At 38.2% G+C, this 19,473-nt stretch overlaps 1 protein-coding gene across 8 annotated transcripts in view; it reads right to left on the bottom strand.

Moving 5' to 3' along the window:
- Positions 1 to 19,473, bottom strand: part of SYNRG (synergin gamma) — an 87,031-nt gene that overhangs the window by 41,308 nt on the left and 26,250 nt on the right. For 7 of the 8 annotated variants that reach the window (XM_080826229.1, XM_080826235.1, XM_080826228.1 and 4 more), the window contains exons 5-12: positions 19,105 to 19,210; positions 18,466 to 18,577; positions 11,260 to 11,562; positions 10,073 to 10,306; positions 9,071 to 9,148; positions 6,404 to 6,600; positions 5,522 to 5,770; positions 3,635 to 3,768 (exon numbers count right to left, since the gene is read on the bottom strand). In XM_080826229.1, the coding sequence (XP_080682355.1) occupies positions 3,635 to 3,768; positions 5,522 to 5,770; positions 6,404 to 6,600; positions 9,071 to 9,148; positions 10,073 to 10,306; positions 11,260 to 11,562; positions 18,466 to 18,577; positions 19,105 to 19,210 (1,413 nt within the window). The remainder of the gene's footprint in view (positions 1 to 3,634; positions 3,769 to 5,521; positions 5,771 to 6,403; positions 6,601 to 9,070; positions 9,149 to 10,072; positions 10,307 to 11,259; positions 11,563 to 18,465; positions 18,578 to 19,104; positions 19,211 to 19,473) is intronic. The other variant, XM_080826231.1, reaches the window with a different exon arrangement.

Here is a 19,473-nt window from a genome sequence, read left to right as displayed (position 1 = left end):
TAGAATTTGGCCACCAAAAAAAAAAAGTATTTTGCTTTTTCTCAGTGTGTCTATTTGTTTTACACTCACTGCACATGGCTGTCATAGATGATTTTACTGAGTTGCTTACCCTGTTAAATGCAAGCCCGCTAAACAGGCTTGAGTCATGGAAACTTAATCAAGGCAAAAGGGCCCACAGTGACCACCTGGCTGAGTAGAGACAAGCCCTCTGCTCAAAACATCCACAGGCCCTAACAGACCAATGGGCTACTTGGCAACATCACTAAATAGGGAAAATTCCATTTGTGGCTACACTACCCCATCTTCCCCCTTTAAAAACAGCTCCCACGGGGCGCCTGGGTGGCTCAGTGGGTTAAAGCCTCTGCCTTCGGCTCAGGTCATGATCCCAGGGTCCTGGGATCAAGCCCCGCATCGGGCTCTCTGCTCAGCGGGGAGCCTGCTTCTCTCTCGGCCTCTCTACCTGCTTGTGATCTCTGTCTGTCAAATAAATAAATAAAATCTTTAAAAAAAAAAAAAAAAAACAGCTCCCATGGGGCGCCTGGGTGGCTCAGTGGTTTAAAGCCTCTGCCTTCCGCTATGGTGGTGATCCCCGAGTCCTGGGATAGAGCGCCCACCCCCCCGGCCCCCAGTAAGGGTCTCTGCTCAGCGGGGAACCTGTTCCTCCTCTCTCTCTGCCTGCCTCTCTGCCTACTTGTGATCTCTATCTGTCAAATAAATAAATAAAAATCTTTAAAAAATTAAAAATAAAAAAAAACATAAATAAAAACAGCTCCCATCCACTGCCTGGTGGTCTCTCCTTTGCAGTCCAGCCTGCTGCTCCCTTGCAGTGTATTAAATAAATTTCTATTTCCTTTGTTCTGCCTGGGGGGAATCTTTTCACCACCTGCACACTGGCCTCCACTTGATCATCACCCCGCATTTGGGGACCCCCCCCGATCTGATCAGACAGACACCACACTAAATACTGTCACTTAAAAAGTAAAATGAAGCTAACCAATTCAAAATCCCTCCACCTTAATCCTTTTTGAACTCTTTTATCCTCAGTACCCCTCGTCTGTGGTGTTTCCTGTTCCAGGCTCCCCAGTGCTGGCTCACAGTTAAGTATTTTGGGAATGGATAAATGAACGACACTGCTGACTTCCAGATGCCCTTTCATGCTGACTCAAGTGCTATTTGTCCTCTGACACTGAGTCTGACCAATTTCTCAAATGCCCACTTTTCAGTGCCTGACTCTAAACCCAGAGTACTCTCATCATCTCATCACAATTTCACCCACTAAGAGTTTTTTCTTCCACAGGAGGAGTAAACCACTAATTTGATGAATTTGGCTTATAACCTGCATATTGCAACACGTTCATCCAATAATCCTTTATTAATTACATAATATGGCTAGGGACTACAAATATTGCCATGAAAAAACTTCATCAGGTACAACAGCCTAGTAAGGGAAACAGATAAACCAGTCATCAGGGCCCAGACATCTAGGAGGCACCAGGGTGGTAAAGAGGGAGGGCCTTCATCTTTCAGGTGCCAACTGATGCAGAGAGGTTAGTAAACACTTCCTATGTTAAACTGATTTTTGAAGTAGAACTAGAATGAACTCTTGAGAGAATTTCAGATTGAAGAAGGGTAAAGGTCAGAAACCTGAAAAAGTAGGATCAGTGCGGAGTCCTTGTGGCACGGCTGGAGCATAAGCTGTGGGGGATGAGAGGACAGGCAGGGGCAAGAGTACATCCAGCCTTTTTCCACGCCAAGCAGAACTGACAGAGTTGGTGGTGGTAAAGGAGAGAGAGAGCAGGGAACCAAAGATAAAGGACATGTTTCTGATTTGGTGACTGGATATGGTGACATGATTCACCAAGGAAGGGAACAGTGATTTAACACATTTTTATTTAGCTTTGAGTAGGAAAACACTGAATCTAATGTTATGCAGGTAACTGCAGATGCCCTGGGTCATTCAGATATGTTCTAGAGAGTAGAACATATATATTTCGTTTGAAGGACGAGACAGGAGAGAGAAGTATTATTATGTATCTATCGGTTAATGTGTGTGCCACTGTAGTGGGCTTGGAAATCACTGTTATTTTACAGTCCCACCCTTTAAATGTTTCTCCTCTGTGGCACTTATGGTTACCTGACAAATTCTTAAGATCAGGATAATAATTCTTTTCCTAATTTGTTTTAACAGGCTCCCCGCTGAGCAGAGAGCCTGACTCGGGGGCTCTATCCCAGGACTCTGGGATCACCAGAGCTTTTCCTAATTTTTTTTGAAAGATTTTATTTATTTATTTGACAGAGAGAGAGACACACACAGCCAGAGGTGGAAACACAAGCAGAGGGAGTGGAAGAGGGAGAAGCAGGCTTCCCGTTGAGCAGGGAGCCTGATGTGGGGCTCAATTCCAGGACCCTGGGATCATGACCTGAGCCAAAGATGGACGTTTAACAACTGAGCCATCCAGGCACCCCTCTTTTCTTAATTTGTAGTTACCTACAAAGCCTATCCCTTAGTTCTTGTTACATTGTATACGCAGGAAGCATTAAGAGATAATCAATTGGTTAAAATGGAAAAGATGAATGATATTGCACAAACAGGAACATAAGAGAAATGGTAAACGTATCCAGACAGAAACAAGTTCCAAAAATAACCAGAGAAATTCCTACTACTTGCTCAAAATCTGGTATGTTCCACTCTATGGAAGAAGTAGTATCTAAAAACTTACATTTTTTTTTAAGGTTTTATATATTTGAGAGAAAGACAGAACAAGGAGGGGGAGAGGTAGAGGGAGAAGCAGCAGCAGACATCCTGCTGAGCAGGGAGCCCAGTGCCACCCAGGCACCCCTAAAAACTTTTAAAAAATGATGGAAAGGTGCTGGCAACATATTGAGTCAGTTACCATAACGTAAAAGTGAAGCTAGTACACAAGACGTTACAGAAATAGTTATGTAACTATATATGCAAAAAAATGAACAGAAATCTGAAGGCCTAAAAGTCACTGATATCAAACATAAAGGAGAAATGAATAATCACATTTAGATTTCTGAATTATTATTTCTGTGGAAAATCAACAGCATGTTATACTGCAAAGATATCATATTATGTGCCCCTGTCTAAAAAACTTTTCAATAGCCAAAGACTTGCTTCTGATACAAGAACATGAAGTCATCACCATACAGGTACACTTGGCTATAATCAGGTTTATTTTTTTAATTTATTTTTTTTAAAGATTTTATTTATTTATTTGACAGAGATCACAAGTAGGCAGAGAGGCAGGCAGAGAAAGAGAGGAGGAAGCAGGCTTCCTGTCGAGTAGAGAGCCCGATGCGATGCGGTACTCAATCCCAGGACCCTGAGATCGTGACCTGAGCTGAAGGCAGGTGCCCCTGTAATCAGGCTTATAGCACAGGCAAAGAAAAAAATATTGGCAAGCAGTGTGTACTGGGAGGAAATGGTAGTGCTACAGTTGTGGGTGGACAATGGGGAGAAAAGTTTCAAGGGTAAAATAATAATAAAGAGGGAATAATTAAGGAAAGCATGAGAGTAAGAAGACTTAACTTTCTTACATAGGCTTCTCACTATAGATGCCCCTTTCTCAATTATTAAACACAATGTTAACTATATCCAACTGTTTTCTACCTGTTTCCATGCTGGGAATTACTTGTTTTTGAAGAAGCAGGCAACTCTTGGAAATCAGTGAATGAGTCATCAAGGGAGCCTGACTTAGAAGCATCTTGAAAATCCTGGAAGTCATCTTCTTCTGGTTTTACCACCTAGGTTTATAGAGGACATTTAAATAGAGAGATCGAATTGATACAAGAGTAAATAACAAATTTACAACTGTCAAACTCAAAAACTACCTTTAAATCTCCCAGTTTAGGTACCTAAATTAGGTAAGCATGACTATCTAATTTTAGAAGAACATACTTTAGATATAACACCAACTCCAGTATCCAAAGCAAGAATCTGTCTTGTACTTTTTTATTGTGGGGGCAGGGAGGGGTGGCGGGAGGGTCAAAGGGAGAGGGAGAGGGAAGAATCTTAAGCAGCCTTCACCCCCCACGTGGAGCCTGACACATGGCTCAATCTTACCACCGTGAAATCACAACCCAAGCCAAAATCAAGTCAGAAGCTTAACCGACTAAGCCACCCAGGTACCCCTGTCCTGTATTTTTAGATACAAGAACTATCTTTCTGGCAAAAGAATTAATCTACACAATTTTAAAGCAGCTGAATCATATGTGCTATGAAGTGTGTAAACCTGGCGATTCAAAGACCTGTACCCCTGGGGCTAATAATACATTATATGTTAATAAAAAAACATAAAAAATTATAAAACAGCTGAATCACATTTATTACTGAGAACCTGCCATCTTTAAAAAAACATTTTATACATGATGTGAATTACAAAAGTGGTACAAGCTTGTTACAATCCATTAATATATGTATAAAATCAACAATGAACACTGACTCCTAATAACATGCTCTGAAATTTAAGAACTGTGAACAGTTCACTTGTTTTATAGAAAAATGAGCTTATACTACATTGTTCTGCACTTGAAAAAAAAGATGTAATTATAAGGTGGACATCTTTTGCATGTTGTACATGTAGTAGTTCATTCATTTTAACGATCAAATAGTTTACCACTATATGGATGAAGCCAAATTTATTTAACCTTCCTTCCTCTGAGGGACATTTAGCTATTTCTAGCTTTTTACTCTAACAAACAATGCTATGACAAATATCCTTGCATATTTTTTTTTAAAGATTTTATTTTTATTTATTTGTCAGAGAGAGAGCGAGCACAGGCAGACAGAGTGGCAGAGGGAGAAGCAGGCTCCCCGCGGAGCAAGGAGCCCGATGTGGGACTCGATCCCAGGATGCTGGGATCATGACCCGAGCCGAAGGCAGCCGCCCAACCAACTGAGCCACCCAGGCGTCCCACCTTGCATATTTTTGTTCATCTGAGTTACTCTTTCTATGGGACAGATTCCTAATAGTGTGACTGCTAGGTCAGAAAATACAGACATTTATAATTTGGGTAGCTATTGCCAAACCTGCCTTCCAAGAAGCTGTACCAGCAAACCATTTTCCCTGACACTATTATGTTTTCTAACTTTTTGCTAATCTGAGAAGTGAAAAATAAATGGAAATGTTTGAATTTCAGGTTTAGTAGCTCTTCCAAAAGACACAGTCTAGGAATTTAGTTAACCTCATTAAGCTTGATGTTTAAAATGTATATACTATATATCGCTTCTCGGCCTTTTGGCTAAGATCAAGTGTAAAATGTATATACTATAAAGAACTATATAAACTTTTAGCCAAAATTCAAATCCCTTAAGGTGTAAGAAATTTCTTCATTTTTTTAAATAATGAGAAATTAAATTTTGTATTGTTTTACTACTGTTTAATTTTCACCTACAGTGTCCACTATAATATAACAATCTTCTCTGCATCCTTGGAAAAAAAGCTGCCCAGATTCCCCTTCAGGGATTATTTGGAATATACACAGCTTCTCCACTTACCTGATTTGCAGGGTAAGTTGGCATGAAGCCACTGGAAGCCTGGGCTGCAGCTCCCCCAACTGGTCCAACAAGGTTAATGCCCATAACTGGCTGTCCGAGGTTGAGGGGTATGGAGCCTGCAGGGCCTGAAGACATCCCAGTTGGCTGACTCACCGCAGTAGGCAAAGTCATAGGAAAGCCACTTAAAGTTGGAATAGGAGCGGCCGGAAATTGACTTAAAGCATCAGGACTCATGGCAGGAACACCTCTCTATACAGAATAGAAGGAAAAGGGAACATTTTAGGGGATTGCAAACCACATACAATCTAAATTCAGCAAAGGAGACCTAAATGTAAAATCTGTAGTCCTGACAGCTTTCCACCCGGAGTTCCAAAACTCATGAATTTGATACAAAAAAATAACTTACAAGGTTCATGTAAACCTAGCATCAGGCAAAGAAATGGTTAACACAGCTCAATAGTGACATTGTACTCTCTGACAAGTTCAGCTGATTCATTATAATCAAATCATTTTTTAAAAAAAGTATAAAAAATCATTTAAAATGACTTTGTATTATGAGAAAAATTGCTTCCAGAGCAAAAATACTTTATATTTAAGGAATTTTAAACAAGGGCTTCAAAAACAGGAAGAGTAATTTCATCTATTACTGAATAACTTTCAAGTTCAGAAAGGGTACAGTTAGATCAGAGAATGTTAATACACTAAACAGCTTTAAACAAAGGAATATTCTGCTAGAATGTGCAGAATATAAAACTGTACATTTTTGAAGTACTGTATCCTAAAAATAATCTAAATTTTGACATACAAGAAGTTCTTCAACATTGTAGTCAATAGAATTTATATTGAAAAGTTATTTGATCTAACTTAAGAAACAATGTCTACCTGTGTTACTGCTATCATGGCGAGAACAGTATAAAGTTCTTCCTTAGTCAATCTGCCAGGCGTAGTTCGATTAGCTAAGGCCCATATCTGTCCAAGAGTTTCCCTGGGAAGTCCAGATGACATCAGAATGGGATAAAGTTTAGCAGTATCTATTCCAGTTGGAGTCATTGTGATTTCTAAAATTTTCTTATAGGCATCTATCAAGGGAAAGACCAGATTACAAATGTAAACATATTAAAGGTGACTGCTCTTGGTTGCCCTTGTTGCTGACACAAGAATAATCCTTAGTCAAACTGCTTTAACAGAACCAAAGCCATGTTAGGGTTTGAACTGCTGTAAAGATTATTCAGGTGGAAATATCCAACATAAAAAGAGAGTCTGCAGCTTAGAAGACAGGTTGGTACTTGGTCCCAAAGATGAAGATTTGGGGCTAACGGTCAGAGAAAGTCTTAGAGCTCAGGAGAAGACAGTAACAATACTAAGAGGCAGTATCAACAGAGCTGTAGAGTAATGGTGGTGGGAAGAGTCTGAAAATAGCAGTGGGGAGGCGAGAACTGTACCAGTACCACCTGTCTCCTCCCCCAGCGGGTTAGAGGCTCTGAGTAAAAACAGCACTGGGTAAGGTGCTATGGGAATAGAGCCTTCAGAGAAAGCAACCAAGCCAAGTTGATAAAGCAGAATACATGTTTGAAAAAAGGGAAGGGAGGGGCACCTGGGTGGCTCAGTGGGTTGGGGCTCAGGTCGTGGTCTGGAGGTCCTGGAATCTAGTCCTGCTTCAGCTCTCTGCTTAGTGGGGAACCTGCTTCTTCCTCTCTCTCTCTCTGCCTACTTGTGATCTCTATCTGTCAAATAAATAAATAAATAAATAAATAAATAAATAAATCTTTTTAAAAAATAAATAAATAAAAAAGAAAAAAGGGAAGGGATTGCTGAGGAATTTTTCCACAACAAATGGGGTTTCCAAAGGACAAAATGAGAAAGGTTCTTAGAGACGAGGTTGCCATATAAAACAGAGGATGCTAATATCACATGGGACATACTTTTATACTAAACAGTTATTTACTATTTATCTGAAATTAAAAACTGAATGGATGTTGTATATGATTATTCGCTAAATCTGGCAACCCTACTTAGAGGAGTTTTGGAGGATGACAGTGGGTAGAGCTAAGGCAGACAGAAAAAAAAATGTTTAAAGCAAAAAATTTACATCCAGGATTTAAATATGGATTATAGGTTAGTAGGCTGGCTATAAAAACACATATTTTGGCTAGGAAATATGTGTGCATGTATGTTTGGAAGGAGGGAGAAAGAAATACAAGCTGGCAGAAAATGGAAGGAACTCAAAATATACTGGATCTGGGTTCTGTTTGTTTGGCTTGAAGACAGAGAGGAAGAAGATGCAAATTGTCTAATGGGCACTTGGAAGAAAACCTACTTTTATGTACAAATGAAGTCCCATAGGATTTGGGGAAATTAGCCTTTTAATTGGTGGGCATATGATTATGATGTAAAGTAGACATGACTGGTTTTCCCCCCAAAAGAAGTTCAACTACAGTTTTCCAGAGATTGGCAAAATAGAGCAAATCACACATGTTACAATATATTAAGACCCATTAACACATGCTGCTATAATCGTCATTACTGTGGGTACATCAGCCACAGCTCAATAGAGTTATTTCCTCATAGCAACTGAACGCAATCACAACATATGCACCTAAGGGATTTTTTTTTTTTTTTTTTTTTTGCTCAGCAGTAATAATATACCTAAAGTAAAAAGTAAACACCACCTTCCAATGTTGAAAAAGATGCCACTTGGTCTTTTAGTTCACATTTAAAAAAAAAAAGATTATTTATTTATTTGACACAGAGATGCAGCAGCGAGAGAGGGAACACAAGCAGGGGGAGTGGGATGGGAGAGGAAGAAGTAGGCTCCCCGCTGAGCAGGGGAGCCTGATACGGGGCTCTACCCCAGGACCCTGGGATCATGATTTGAGCCAAAGGCAGACGCTTAACGACTAAGCCACCCAGGCGCCCCTTCATATAATATTATAAGTCATAAGACAATTATATTTTAAAATATAAAAATCACCATGAGTTCAGAAAATTACATTAAATGTATTAGTACTACTCTTTTTTTTTTTTTTTTAAGATTTTATATATTTATTTTAGAGAGCAAGAGAGCACAAGCAGGGGGAGGAGCAGAAGAGAGGAAGCAGCAGCCTCCTCACTGACAGAGCCTGATGTGGGACTCAGTCCCAGGACCTTGGGATCATAACCTGAGCTGAAGGCAGATGCTTAACCAACCAGGCCACCCAGGCGCCCATGTCGGTACTATTCTTGAGAGGTTATTAATAATCTATGAAATACAGTATCTCTTAAAGCATGATAAATCTAAGCAAAGCTTTTAGAAATAAAAGTCTATGATGGTCAATAAAACATTAAAGCAAAACATTTCTCCCACATTTATACAGCTATTTTACATATAAGGCTGTCTTAAACATCAGATCTTTTAAATTTTCTGTACTCTTTCTGAAAAAAATAAACAAGAAAAAAGTTAAAATTCCTTCTGCTTATTTTGTAACCACAACAGTCAATATCCACAACTCTATTTTCAACACTTAAAGTAAAATATCCAGATGGGAATCCTGGACAAAGCAGCTTTTTTACCTGGAACCAAACTCTCATTGCAAATCCAAGGAGGCATTCTGGGCTGAACAGGATCCTGTGAGGGAAATACTCCCACACCTAGGAGATAAGAGACGTTATTTAACGTAGGTAACAATCCATTGCAGAAGATGGGGAAATTGCACTGAGTCACCCTTTTATATAAGAAGAGCGCTGGCCGAAGATACTAAAAAAAAGTCACCAATATGATTAAAAGATTTGGTTTCTAAACAACTCTTGTACATTAACTACGTCCTAAAGAGAAAACGAAAAAAACTAAGATGTACCAAATCAATATTCTGAATCACAGGAGGCTTGCAACATTTCACATGTATTACAAATTAAAGGAGAAAACATAACATCTGGTAGTTTAAAAATTACACACGTGAAAAAATGTAATTGCTCAAGCTTTCCTTGCAGCTTTTGATATTTCTTTGCGAAGTCTGATTTTTTTTTTTTAACCTGTATACGACACTGCTGCCTTAGATGTATAGGATTTTTTATTTTTATTTTGTTCAGAAAAATCCTCTAAAAGTTTGTCTCCTAGGCCATGCAAATTCTAATTCATCTCTGCAAGTTGAGTTTATAAACACTTGGATTTTTTTAGGCAGCAGTGTGCATGATTTATTTCAGAGAAGCAAAACTATTTCTCATTGGTGACTTTTCCAGTTAAATTTTAACTTTCAACCTTTATGGAAGAACAGAAAGTGTAAGACGGCAAAAAGAGTTTTTATAAAATAAAAGGAAAAGAAATTTAAAATGAGGAAGGATTCTGATTTTAAAAAACTGGTTATCACAAAATTTTTAAAAGGAATAACTGTGCCGAAAGAATTCAGAGCAAAATCGTAGGGGTTAATTGGAGAAAGGAATGCATTAGAAGTATTTTAAGCAAAATACTGATTAGCAAAATCAAGCAGCATTCATTTGAAGATTAATGCTTAAGGTGTTAGCATTTGAGCTATATTTGGTTAAATCAACTTTTTGCTGAATATTTCATGAGCTCACCACTCTCTTCAATGGACAGGTTTTGGTCTGAAGTCTTTTCTGCCTCTGCAGTGGTGGTACCACTTACACGTCCATCTACAGCACCCCCGTTTTTGGTCGTTAAACTGGGATGGTTCTTACTGGAACCTGGGCCTAGGGCTTTGGGCCCAACTTCAGAGGTATTTAATTTAATTTGTTCCTGCCCAGACGTACTTATATCACAAGATACGAGGAGCTTCTCCTCCAAGGAAGGGCCTAAACAAACAGCATGAAGGGTTAATTTGTATATAATTGCAAATTTCTGTTTTCAACCATCCATTTCCATCCCCAGATTCTCAAGGGTAGGCCCTGCCACAGATAGTGTAAACTTTGAAATAATTCAAATAAACTTTGAAATAATTGAATTATGTATACTATACAAGTATACACACTTGTATAGGACCTGAAAGACTTTAGAGCTTTTTAGAGAACTTAAATATCATTATCTACTTCGGTTCTCAAGAATTCTATGGGCCGGCAGGTAGAATGGTAGAGTGGAAGGGGTGCTACTTCTGGAGACCTACACAAGATAGAGACACTTCAACTCACTACTGGGGGGCCCCTGGCCAGTCATGTCATCTCTGGGTGTGTTTCTACATCTGCCTATTGAGGAATTTTGGACTAAGTATATGTCTGCTAGGATCTATGTCTCAGAAATGAAGGTTTAACTGTCCCCACCCCCCCCATCTTTTCACAAGTGCTAAACTAAGGTACAGTTTAAAGATTTGTCCAAGGACACACTGACTATAAATAGGGAACCCAGGCTTCTGACCCCCAAGTGCTCTACCACTGAACCAGAGAGAGAACTTTCTAAAGTGAAAGTAACTTCAGTTTCACTTTAGAAAGTGAAATATTCTAATATTGGTAATTTTCTCAATATTGGCAATTTTCTCAAACAAGAGTACTCTGTAGAAATCAGTTTGTTTTTAAAGTTCAAAGACGGTTTAAATAATTCCTTACTTAGGAGCAAGAGTTTTAAATCATTTTTCTAGAATGTGAGGTCCCCAGAATTAAAAAATCTAGATTCTCATTTTAGTGAATTTGAGTAGTAGTCATACATTCAGGTACATGTTTCTTTACCAACAACAGTGTATCATTTTACTTATATAAGAGAAATAAATTACCCAAGATTATCTTAAGAATGGTTTCATTAATATTCTAGGAGTTACCTGCTTTCTGTACATTGTATGAGGCTGCAGCAGTAGAGAAAGAAGGAATTTGCCCAGGGACACCATGTAAGGCAAAAGACACTGGAATCTGACCTGGAGGGAGAGGCTGTGCTCCAGCCTTCTGTGTATGCAACTGGCCAAGTGGGGTGGTGGGATGGAAAGACTGAAAAGGCTGGGAAGTGGAAGAAGGACCACATGTGGGCACTTCAACAGGCCCCTGCATAAAGTCACTGAATTCTTCTTCATCAAGAAAGGCAGATGATGGGGAGACAGTTTTAGTAGAATGAGATGATGTGGGATAATCTGCAAAATGGAAAATGGCAATGAAACACACGGAAATGAAAATCAACAAGGAAAAAAGAAATTAAGATGTAGTACAATTCCAAAAGAATATACTGAAACATGAATAGCAGAGGTGAACAAGAACTAACATGCAACGAGAGTCAAATGGAACTATTAAATGAATGAAAAACACTTCGATGTTTATTTACACACAATTTTTTTCCTTTCAAAAAGCAATTAAAAAAAAGCAATTTTATAGGTATTTTACATTTTGTTCAAAAACAAAAAAATTTAAACTCAAAATTCCCTTCCTTCTTTTATTAGGTTCATACCAATTTTGTCCCCGAGATCACTAACAGTTTACATCCAAGTGGTGATGACTTTTGACACCCAAGTCAGTTGTTTGGATAATATCCTCTCAAATCAGTATGTGCCACATTTTAGAAAACCTACCTCTTCCATTCTGCTGAATACATTCTGGACAGATACATACTCTGATGATTAAATTTCATTATGCCAGTTAGAAACAATGATTGATACATTCTTGTCATCTTAAATATACCACACCTAACCCACACACTTTGCATACATAGTTCACATCAGTGAAGCTACCACTTGAGGAATGAAAATTACAAAAGAACATTGTAAACAAAATACTGAGGTGGTACTGTAAAAAGCAACAAAATCAGGACACCATAAAGTGCTAAGTGAAACAACTCAAAGGTCAATTTAAGATAATAAACCCCGACTGAGGACTATGTTTAAAAGATCTTTGGCTCTAAAGTCTATACATCATTGTAGCTCTTTACTGTTAAATGTGAGGTTTACTTATGTAATAAGCCTTGCCTATAGGGACTTCATTTAATAATATTGTTTTTGCTTCTTCACATTCTTTTTTCAAAATCCAAAAAATTTATTTTAAATAAATCAACTTTTAAAAACTAGAGTCACACAGATACACAGATGAAGGCAACGTCAGCCCTATCTCTAGCTCTGCCCATCCATCATCCGCAACCAGCTTCAAACGGAACCATGTGCCTCTCAACCTGCCTTTTTTGTTGTTGTTGGGGTGTGGCTAATATATATTATATAGTTTATAACTGTATAGTTATAACTACGTATATAACTACATAGTTATAACTACGTATATAACTACGTATATAACTACGTATATAACTACGTATATAATATATAGTTATAACTACGTATATAACTACATAGTTATATAACTATATAACTATGTAGTTATATAACTATGTAGTTATATACGTAGTTATAACAGTTATATACGTATATAACTATGTAGTTATATACGTAGTTATAACTATACAGTTACATAGTTTCAGGTGTACAACACAGTGATTCCATAATGGTATATACACTGTGAGATGATCACCACAATAAGTCTAATTACCATTTGTCACCAAAGTTACAAAAATTTTTTTTTCTCTCTTAATGAGAACTTTTTTTTAAAAGATTTTATTTTTCATTATTTATTTGACAGACAGAGATCACAAGTGGGCAGAGAGGCAGGCAGAGAGAGAGGAGGAAGCAGGCTCCCCACCGAGCAGAGAGCCCGATGTGGGGCTCGATCCCAGGACCCTAGGATCATGACCTGAGCTGAAGGCAGAGGCTTTAACCCACTGAGCCGCCCAGGTGCCCCTCTTAATGAGAACTTTAAGCCAACTTTCAAATATGCACTACATATTGACTATAGTCCTCACGCTGTACATTACAACCTCATGACATTTACTTTATAACTGGAAGTCTGAACCTCTTGACCACCTTCACCAGTTTCACCCGGCTCCCACTTTCCTCTGTCAATTACGATTCTGTTCTTTCATTTTGTTTTTCAGGTTCCAGGTACAAGTGAAATCATATGGTATTTGTCTTTCTCTGGCTTATTTCACTTAGCCTAATACCCGCAATGTCCATCCATGTTGTTGCCAATGGCAAGATTCCATTCTTTATGGTGAGTAGTAGTCTGTTGTATACATACACCATATCTTCTTTACCAATTCATCCATCAATGCACACTTAGGTTGCTTCCATACCTTGGCTATTGTAAATAATGCTACAATGAACATGGGGTGTGTATTTTTTTTTTAAAGATTTTGTTTTATTTATTTGACAGAGATCACAAGTAGGCAGAGAGGCAGGCAGAGAGAGAGGAGGAAGCAGGCTCCCCACTGAGCAAAGAGCCCGATGTGGGGCTCGATCCCAGGACCCTGAGATCATGACCTGAGCCGAAGGCAGAGGCTTTAACCCACTGAGCCACCCAGGCGCCCCTGTATATTTTTTTTGAGTTAGTGTTCTTATTTTCTTTGGATAAACACCCAGTAGTGGAATTGCAGGATCATATGGTAGCTCTATTTTAAATTTTTTGAGGAATCTTCACACTGTTTTCCATAGTGCCTGCACCAACCTACATTCCCACCACCAAGGTATGAGGGTTCTCTTTTTTCCACATCCTTGCCAACATTATTGTTTCTTGTCTTTTTTATGATAGTCATTCTAACAGGTGTTAGGTGGCATCTCATTATAGTTTGCAGTGTGATTTGCATTTCCCTAATGATTAGTGATGTTGAGCATCTTTTCATGTGCCTGTGGACCATTTTGTATGTCTTCTTTGGCAAAATGTCTCTTCAGATTCTTTGCCCATTTTTTGTCATCAGATTTTTTTTTTTTTTGCTATTGAGCTGTATGAGTTCTTTGTATATTTTGAATATCAACCTTTACGGATATATGATTTGCAAATATTTTCTCCCATTCAGTTGAATGCCTTTCATTTTGTCAATGGTTTCCTCTGCTATGCAGAAACTTTTTAGCTTGATGTTGTTCCACTTGTTTATTTTTGCTTTTGTTGCCTTTGATTTTGGAATCAGATCCAAAAAAATCACTGCCAAAACTAATGTCAAAAGTTTACCACCTATCCAGACTTCAAGCTCTATTACAAAGCTGTCATCATCAAGACAGTATGGTACTGGCACAAAAACAGACATATAGACCAATGGAACAGAATAGAGAGCCCAGAAATAGACCCTCAACTCTATGGTCAACTAATCTTCGACAAAGCAGGAAAGAATATCCAATGGAAAAAAGACAGCCTCTTCAACAAATGGTGCTGGGAAAATTGGACAGCCACATGCAGAAAAATGAAATTGGACTATTTCCTTACACCACACACGAAAATAGACTCAAAGTGGATGAAGGACCTCAATGTGCGAAAGGAATCTATCAAAATCCTTGAGGACAATGCAGGCAGCAACCTCTTTGACCTCCACCGCAGCAACTTCTTCCTAGGAACATCGCCAAAGGCAACAGAAGCAAGGGCAAAAATGAACTATTGGGATTTCATCAAGATCAAAAGCTTTTGCACAGCAAAGGAAACAGTTAACAAAACCAAAAGACAACTGACAGAATGGGAGAAGATATTTGCAAACGACATATCAGATAAAGGGCTCGTATCCAAAATCTATAAAGAGCTTATCAAACTCAATACCCAAAGAACAAATAATCCAGTCAAGAAATGGGCAGAGGACATGAACAGACATTTCTGCAAGGAAGACATCCAGATGGCCAACAGACACATGAAAAAATGCTCCACATCACTCGGCATCAGGGAAATACAAATCAAAACCACAATGAGATACCACCTCACACCAGTCAGAATGGCTAAAATTAACAAGTCAAGAAATGACAGATGCTGGCGAGGATGCGGAGAGAGGGGAACCCTCCTACACTGTTGGTGGGAATGCAAGCTGGTGCAACCACTCTGGAAAACAGTGTGGAGGTTCCTCAAAAAACTGAAAATAGAGCTACCCTACGACCCAGCAATTGCACTACTGGGTATATATCCTAAAGATACAAACGTGGTGCTCCGAAGGGGCACGTGCACCCGAATGTTTATAGCAGCAATGTCCACAATAGCCAAACTGTGGAAAGCGCCTAGATGTCCATCAACAGATGAATGGATAAAGAAGATGTGGTATATATACACAATGGAATACTATGCAGCCATCAAAAGACATGAAATCTTGCCATTTGCGACGACGTGGATGGAACTAGAGGGTATCATGCTTAGCGAAATAAGTCAATCGGAGAAATATAACTATCATATGATCTCTTTGATATGAGGAAGTGGAGATGCAAGGTGGGGGGGTTTGGGGGGAGGTAGGAAAAGAAAAAATGAAAAGATGGGATTGGGAGGGAGACAAACCATAAAAGACTCAATCTCAAGAAACAGACTGAGGGTTGCAGGGGGGAAGGGGGATGGGAGAGGGTGGTGGGGAAATGGACATTGGGGAGGGTATGTGCTATGATGAGTGCTGTGAAATGTGTAAACCAGACGATTCACAGACCTGTACCCCTGGGGATAAAAATACATTATATGTTTATTAAAATAAAAAAAAATTAAAAAAAAAAAAAAAAAAAGTTTACCACCTATGTTTTCTTCTAAGGGTCTTATGGTTTCAGGTCTTACATTCAAGTCTTTAATCCATTTTGAATTAATTTTTGTGTATGGTATAAGACAGTAATCTAGTTTCATTCTTTTGCACGTGGCTGTTCAGTTTTCCCAACACCATTTATTGAACAGACTGTCCTTTTCCCACTGTGTACTCTTGCTTCCTTTGTCATAAATTAATTGACCATATATGTTTGGATTTATTTCTGGACTCTCTATTCTGTTCCATTGATCTATGTTTCTGTTTCTATGCCAGTATCATATTGTTTTGATTACTACAGCTCTGTGATATACTTTGAAAATCAGGGTATGTCATGCCTTTAGCTTTCTTCTTTCTTCTTTTTTTTAGGTTTTTTTAAAAAAATTATTTATTTGACAGAGAGAGAGATCACAAGTAGGCAGAGAGGCAGGTGGGGGGGGTGAGCAGGCCGCCCGCTGAGCAGAGAGCCCAATGCGGGGCTCGATCCCGGGACCCCGGGATCATGACCTGAGCCAAAGGCAGAGGCTTTAACTCACTGAGCCACCCAGGAGCCCCAGCTTTCTTTTTTCTTAAGACCACTTTGGCTATCTGAGGTCTTTCGTGGTTCTATACAAATTTTAGGATTGTTCTATTTCTGTGAAAAATGCCACTAGAATATTGATAGGAATTGTCTTGAAATCTGTAGATTGCTTTGGGTAACATGAACATTTTACTCATTCTTCCAATCCATGAGCACAAAGTATCTTTCCTTTTGTGTGTGTGTCTTCTTCAATTACTTTCATCGATGTCTTCAAGTTTTCAGTATACAGGTCTTTCAGCTCCTGGTTAAATTTATTCCTAGGTTTTTTATTCTACTTGATGCAAGTATAAACGAAATTGTTTTCTTAATTTCTTTTTCTGATAGTTTGCTGTTAGTGTATAGAAGTGCAACAGATTTTTACATACTGATTTTGTATTCTATAACTTATCTGAATTAATGTACTATTTCTAACATTTTTTTTTGGTGGTCTTCAGGGTTTTCTACATGTAAAGCTTCTTCACATTTTTAACTACTTTAAATTGCTTTAATATTTACTAAAGTCTAATGCCACAGGAGCAGCCTTTTTAAAAAAGGGCTCTCATCTGAAAAATGGGGACACCACGTGCTTCCTTTTTGGACACTTTTGGATTCATAGAATCTTCAATGCTTCTGGGTTTTATGAAAGATGCAAAATGAATATTCAAAACTGCTGTCTTATTTAATTTTGTTTAAAAAAACAAAAAGCCATGACCCAATGAACTCCAACCCTTCCTAAAAATGGTTACACGAGTATGGATTTAAGTTCTTAATTTGGGTTCTCAGACCAGCACTGGTAGAAAATGGTAATAATGGAAAACCGAGAGCTACTCTGAGTATTTTTTAAATGGACCCTATTTACCAGCAGTAAGGCTGCAAATGTTAAACCAATATTTCTTTGCATTTGACTGGAATTATGTTAACCTATGTGTCATGTATATTTTGGTTTATAAACTCTCAACAGTGATATATATGATTAAGAAGAAGTATAAAATTATGTGATTGTTTGTAAATTCCATATCTTAAGGTAAACAGTCAGGGGGGCAGGGGTATTAGTAGATGTCTTTGGTGGGTAAAAGGTTGAAAACTTTTTTTATGTACTTTATGTTAAGTCCCTATCTGGAGAAGCTCTGGAAACTTCTTGAGCTTGCTTCAAAAATCTTTTTTTTGGATAAGCACAGAGCAGTTAACTAGAAAGAGCTAACTGCATGCATGTTGACTGAACTCCTGAGACCTCTTAAACACCAAAACAATTTATTATTTAACAGTGAGGTTGTCAAACTACACCTAGTTATCGAAAGAGGGCATTCTATATGGACAGAACAGTGTTTGTCCTAACAATGACCATTCATCTCCGCCTCTCCTTCTTCTAAGTTCCACGCAGGTTCCAGTTTTAAACATTCCAATATTTATTTTTCAATTACTTCCTAAGTAGTTATAGTAGCTTATAATTTTCATTTTTATTTACGTTTTTCCTTTCTGAACTCATTCTGACTGCTATATCCATTCTCTTTTCAAGCTTGCTATATATCTTACTTTGAGGCACATCTGGAATGAGAATCTATCAAGTGAATTTAATAAGACAGAGTTAAAGCTGTCCCAGAAAGAACCAGTAACTGTGCCAATATTATATTATTCCCTACTGATATCACCTATAAAAGGTACTACAATACAAGGGTCTAAGGAAAATTTATCAACGTAATATATGCCAGCAGAAAAGAGTACTTGGTTGGCTGAAAGATTCAACAACTCTTCATCTGTTAATGATATGTTATTCTTAACCCCCTACAAATTTTAAAACATCCAAATCTTTATTCAGCTTGAAGGATGAGATGAGCACTGACTCTCCACATACACATAATGGTCAATTAAACACACAGGAAATCACCTTCCAATAAAAGGAAAATTTTAAATTAAAATTACCTGGTTTCTTAGGGTGTGATACCGGAGTAGGGTGCATCTTAGCATCTCTGGAAAATCCATCCAAGTTTCCTTTTATGGCTTCCAAAGCATCATCTCTACTCTTCTCTCCTGTCTAAGAGACAACAGATATATGCATATATCTTCACTTGTGGCTCACTTCATCCTAGATCCTCCCAAACTGAAAGTACAGATATTGGTCTGTTTTCAATATTTTTACCACAAACTTCTGACAGGGAATTCTCCAAGTCAGAAAAACACTGACAAGTGTGTAAGTATATGAAATGCATAAAATGACAATCTATAAAACACAAAAATATTAAAGGGTTCATTTATAAATACTTCAGGACACAAATGATATTAAGTATCCTATATTAATTAGTATTAAAATCAATTATTAATCTTCCCGAGAAAAGATCATGAACATTCCAGTGGTAGTAAAAAAGACCTGAGATGATGATGGTTGATATCCCATTCTGTTCAATAATAGTGTCTTACAGGAAAAGAAGAATTCTTCACTTTTTAGACCCAAATGAATCAACCACAACCTGAGCTTGGGCTGGTGCCCAGGGGACAGAATCCCCTGAATGAGTGAGAGGCACACACAGGGCGGATGCGGGCTGCGGTGGTGGAATATATTACCTTCGGTTTCACACTACTCAGAAGTCTGAGCTTCTGCTTCTGCTCTTCAAACTGGCGTCTTTTCCTTTCTTCTTCTAAGAGCTTCTGTTGCTGTTCAAATCGTTTTCTGAAGGAAAAACAATCTAGTAAAGAACTAGCTTCAGAGATTATCAACTGTGTTATATTCATACTTCTAACAGTTTCAGCAATATCACCTTATACTTCTAGAATGAAAACCCTCACTGCTAATTATATCTGATTTTCTTTTTTTTTTATTTTCTTTTTTTTTTTTTTAAGATTTTATTTATCAGATAGAGATCACAAGTATGCAGACAGGCAGGCAGAGAGAGAGAGAGAGGAAGGGAAGCAGGCTCGGTGCTGAGCAGAGAG

The sequence above is a fragment of the Martes martes genome (genome assembly GCF_963455335.1).
Source record: "Martes martes genome assembly, chromosome: 16".
NCBI classification, from domain to species: Eukaryota; Metazoa; Chordata; class Mammalia; order Carnivora; family Mustelidae; genus Martes; species Martes martes.
Note: the sequence above shows the minus strand (reverse complement) of the source record. Positions and strands in the feature narration are given on the sequence as shown.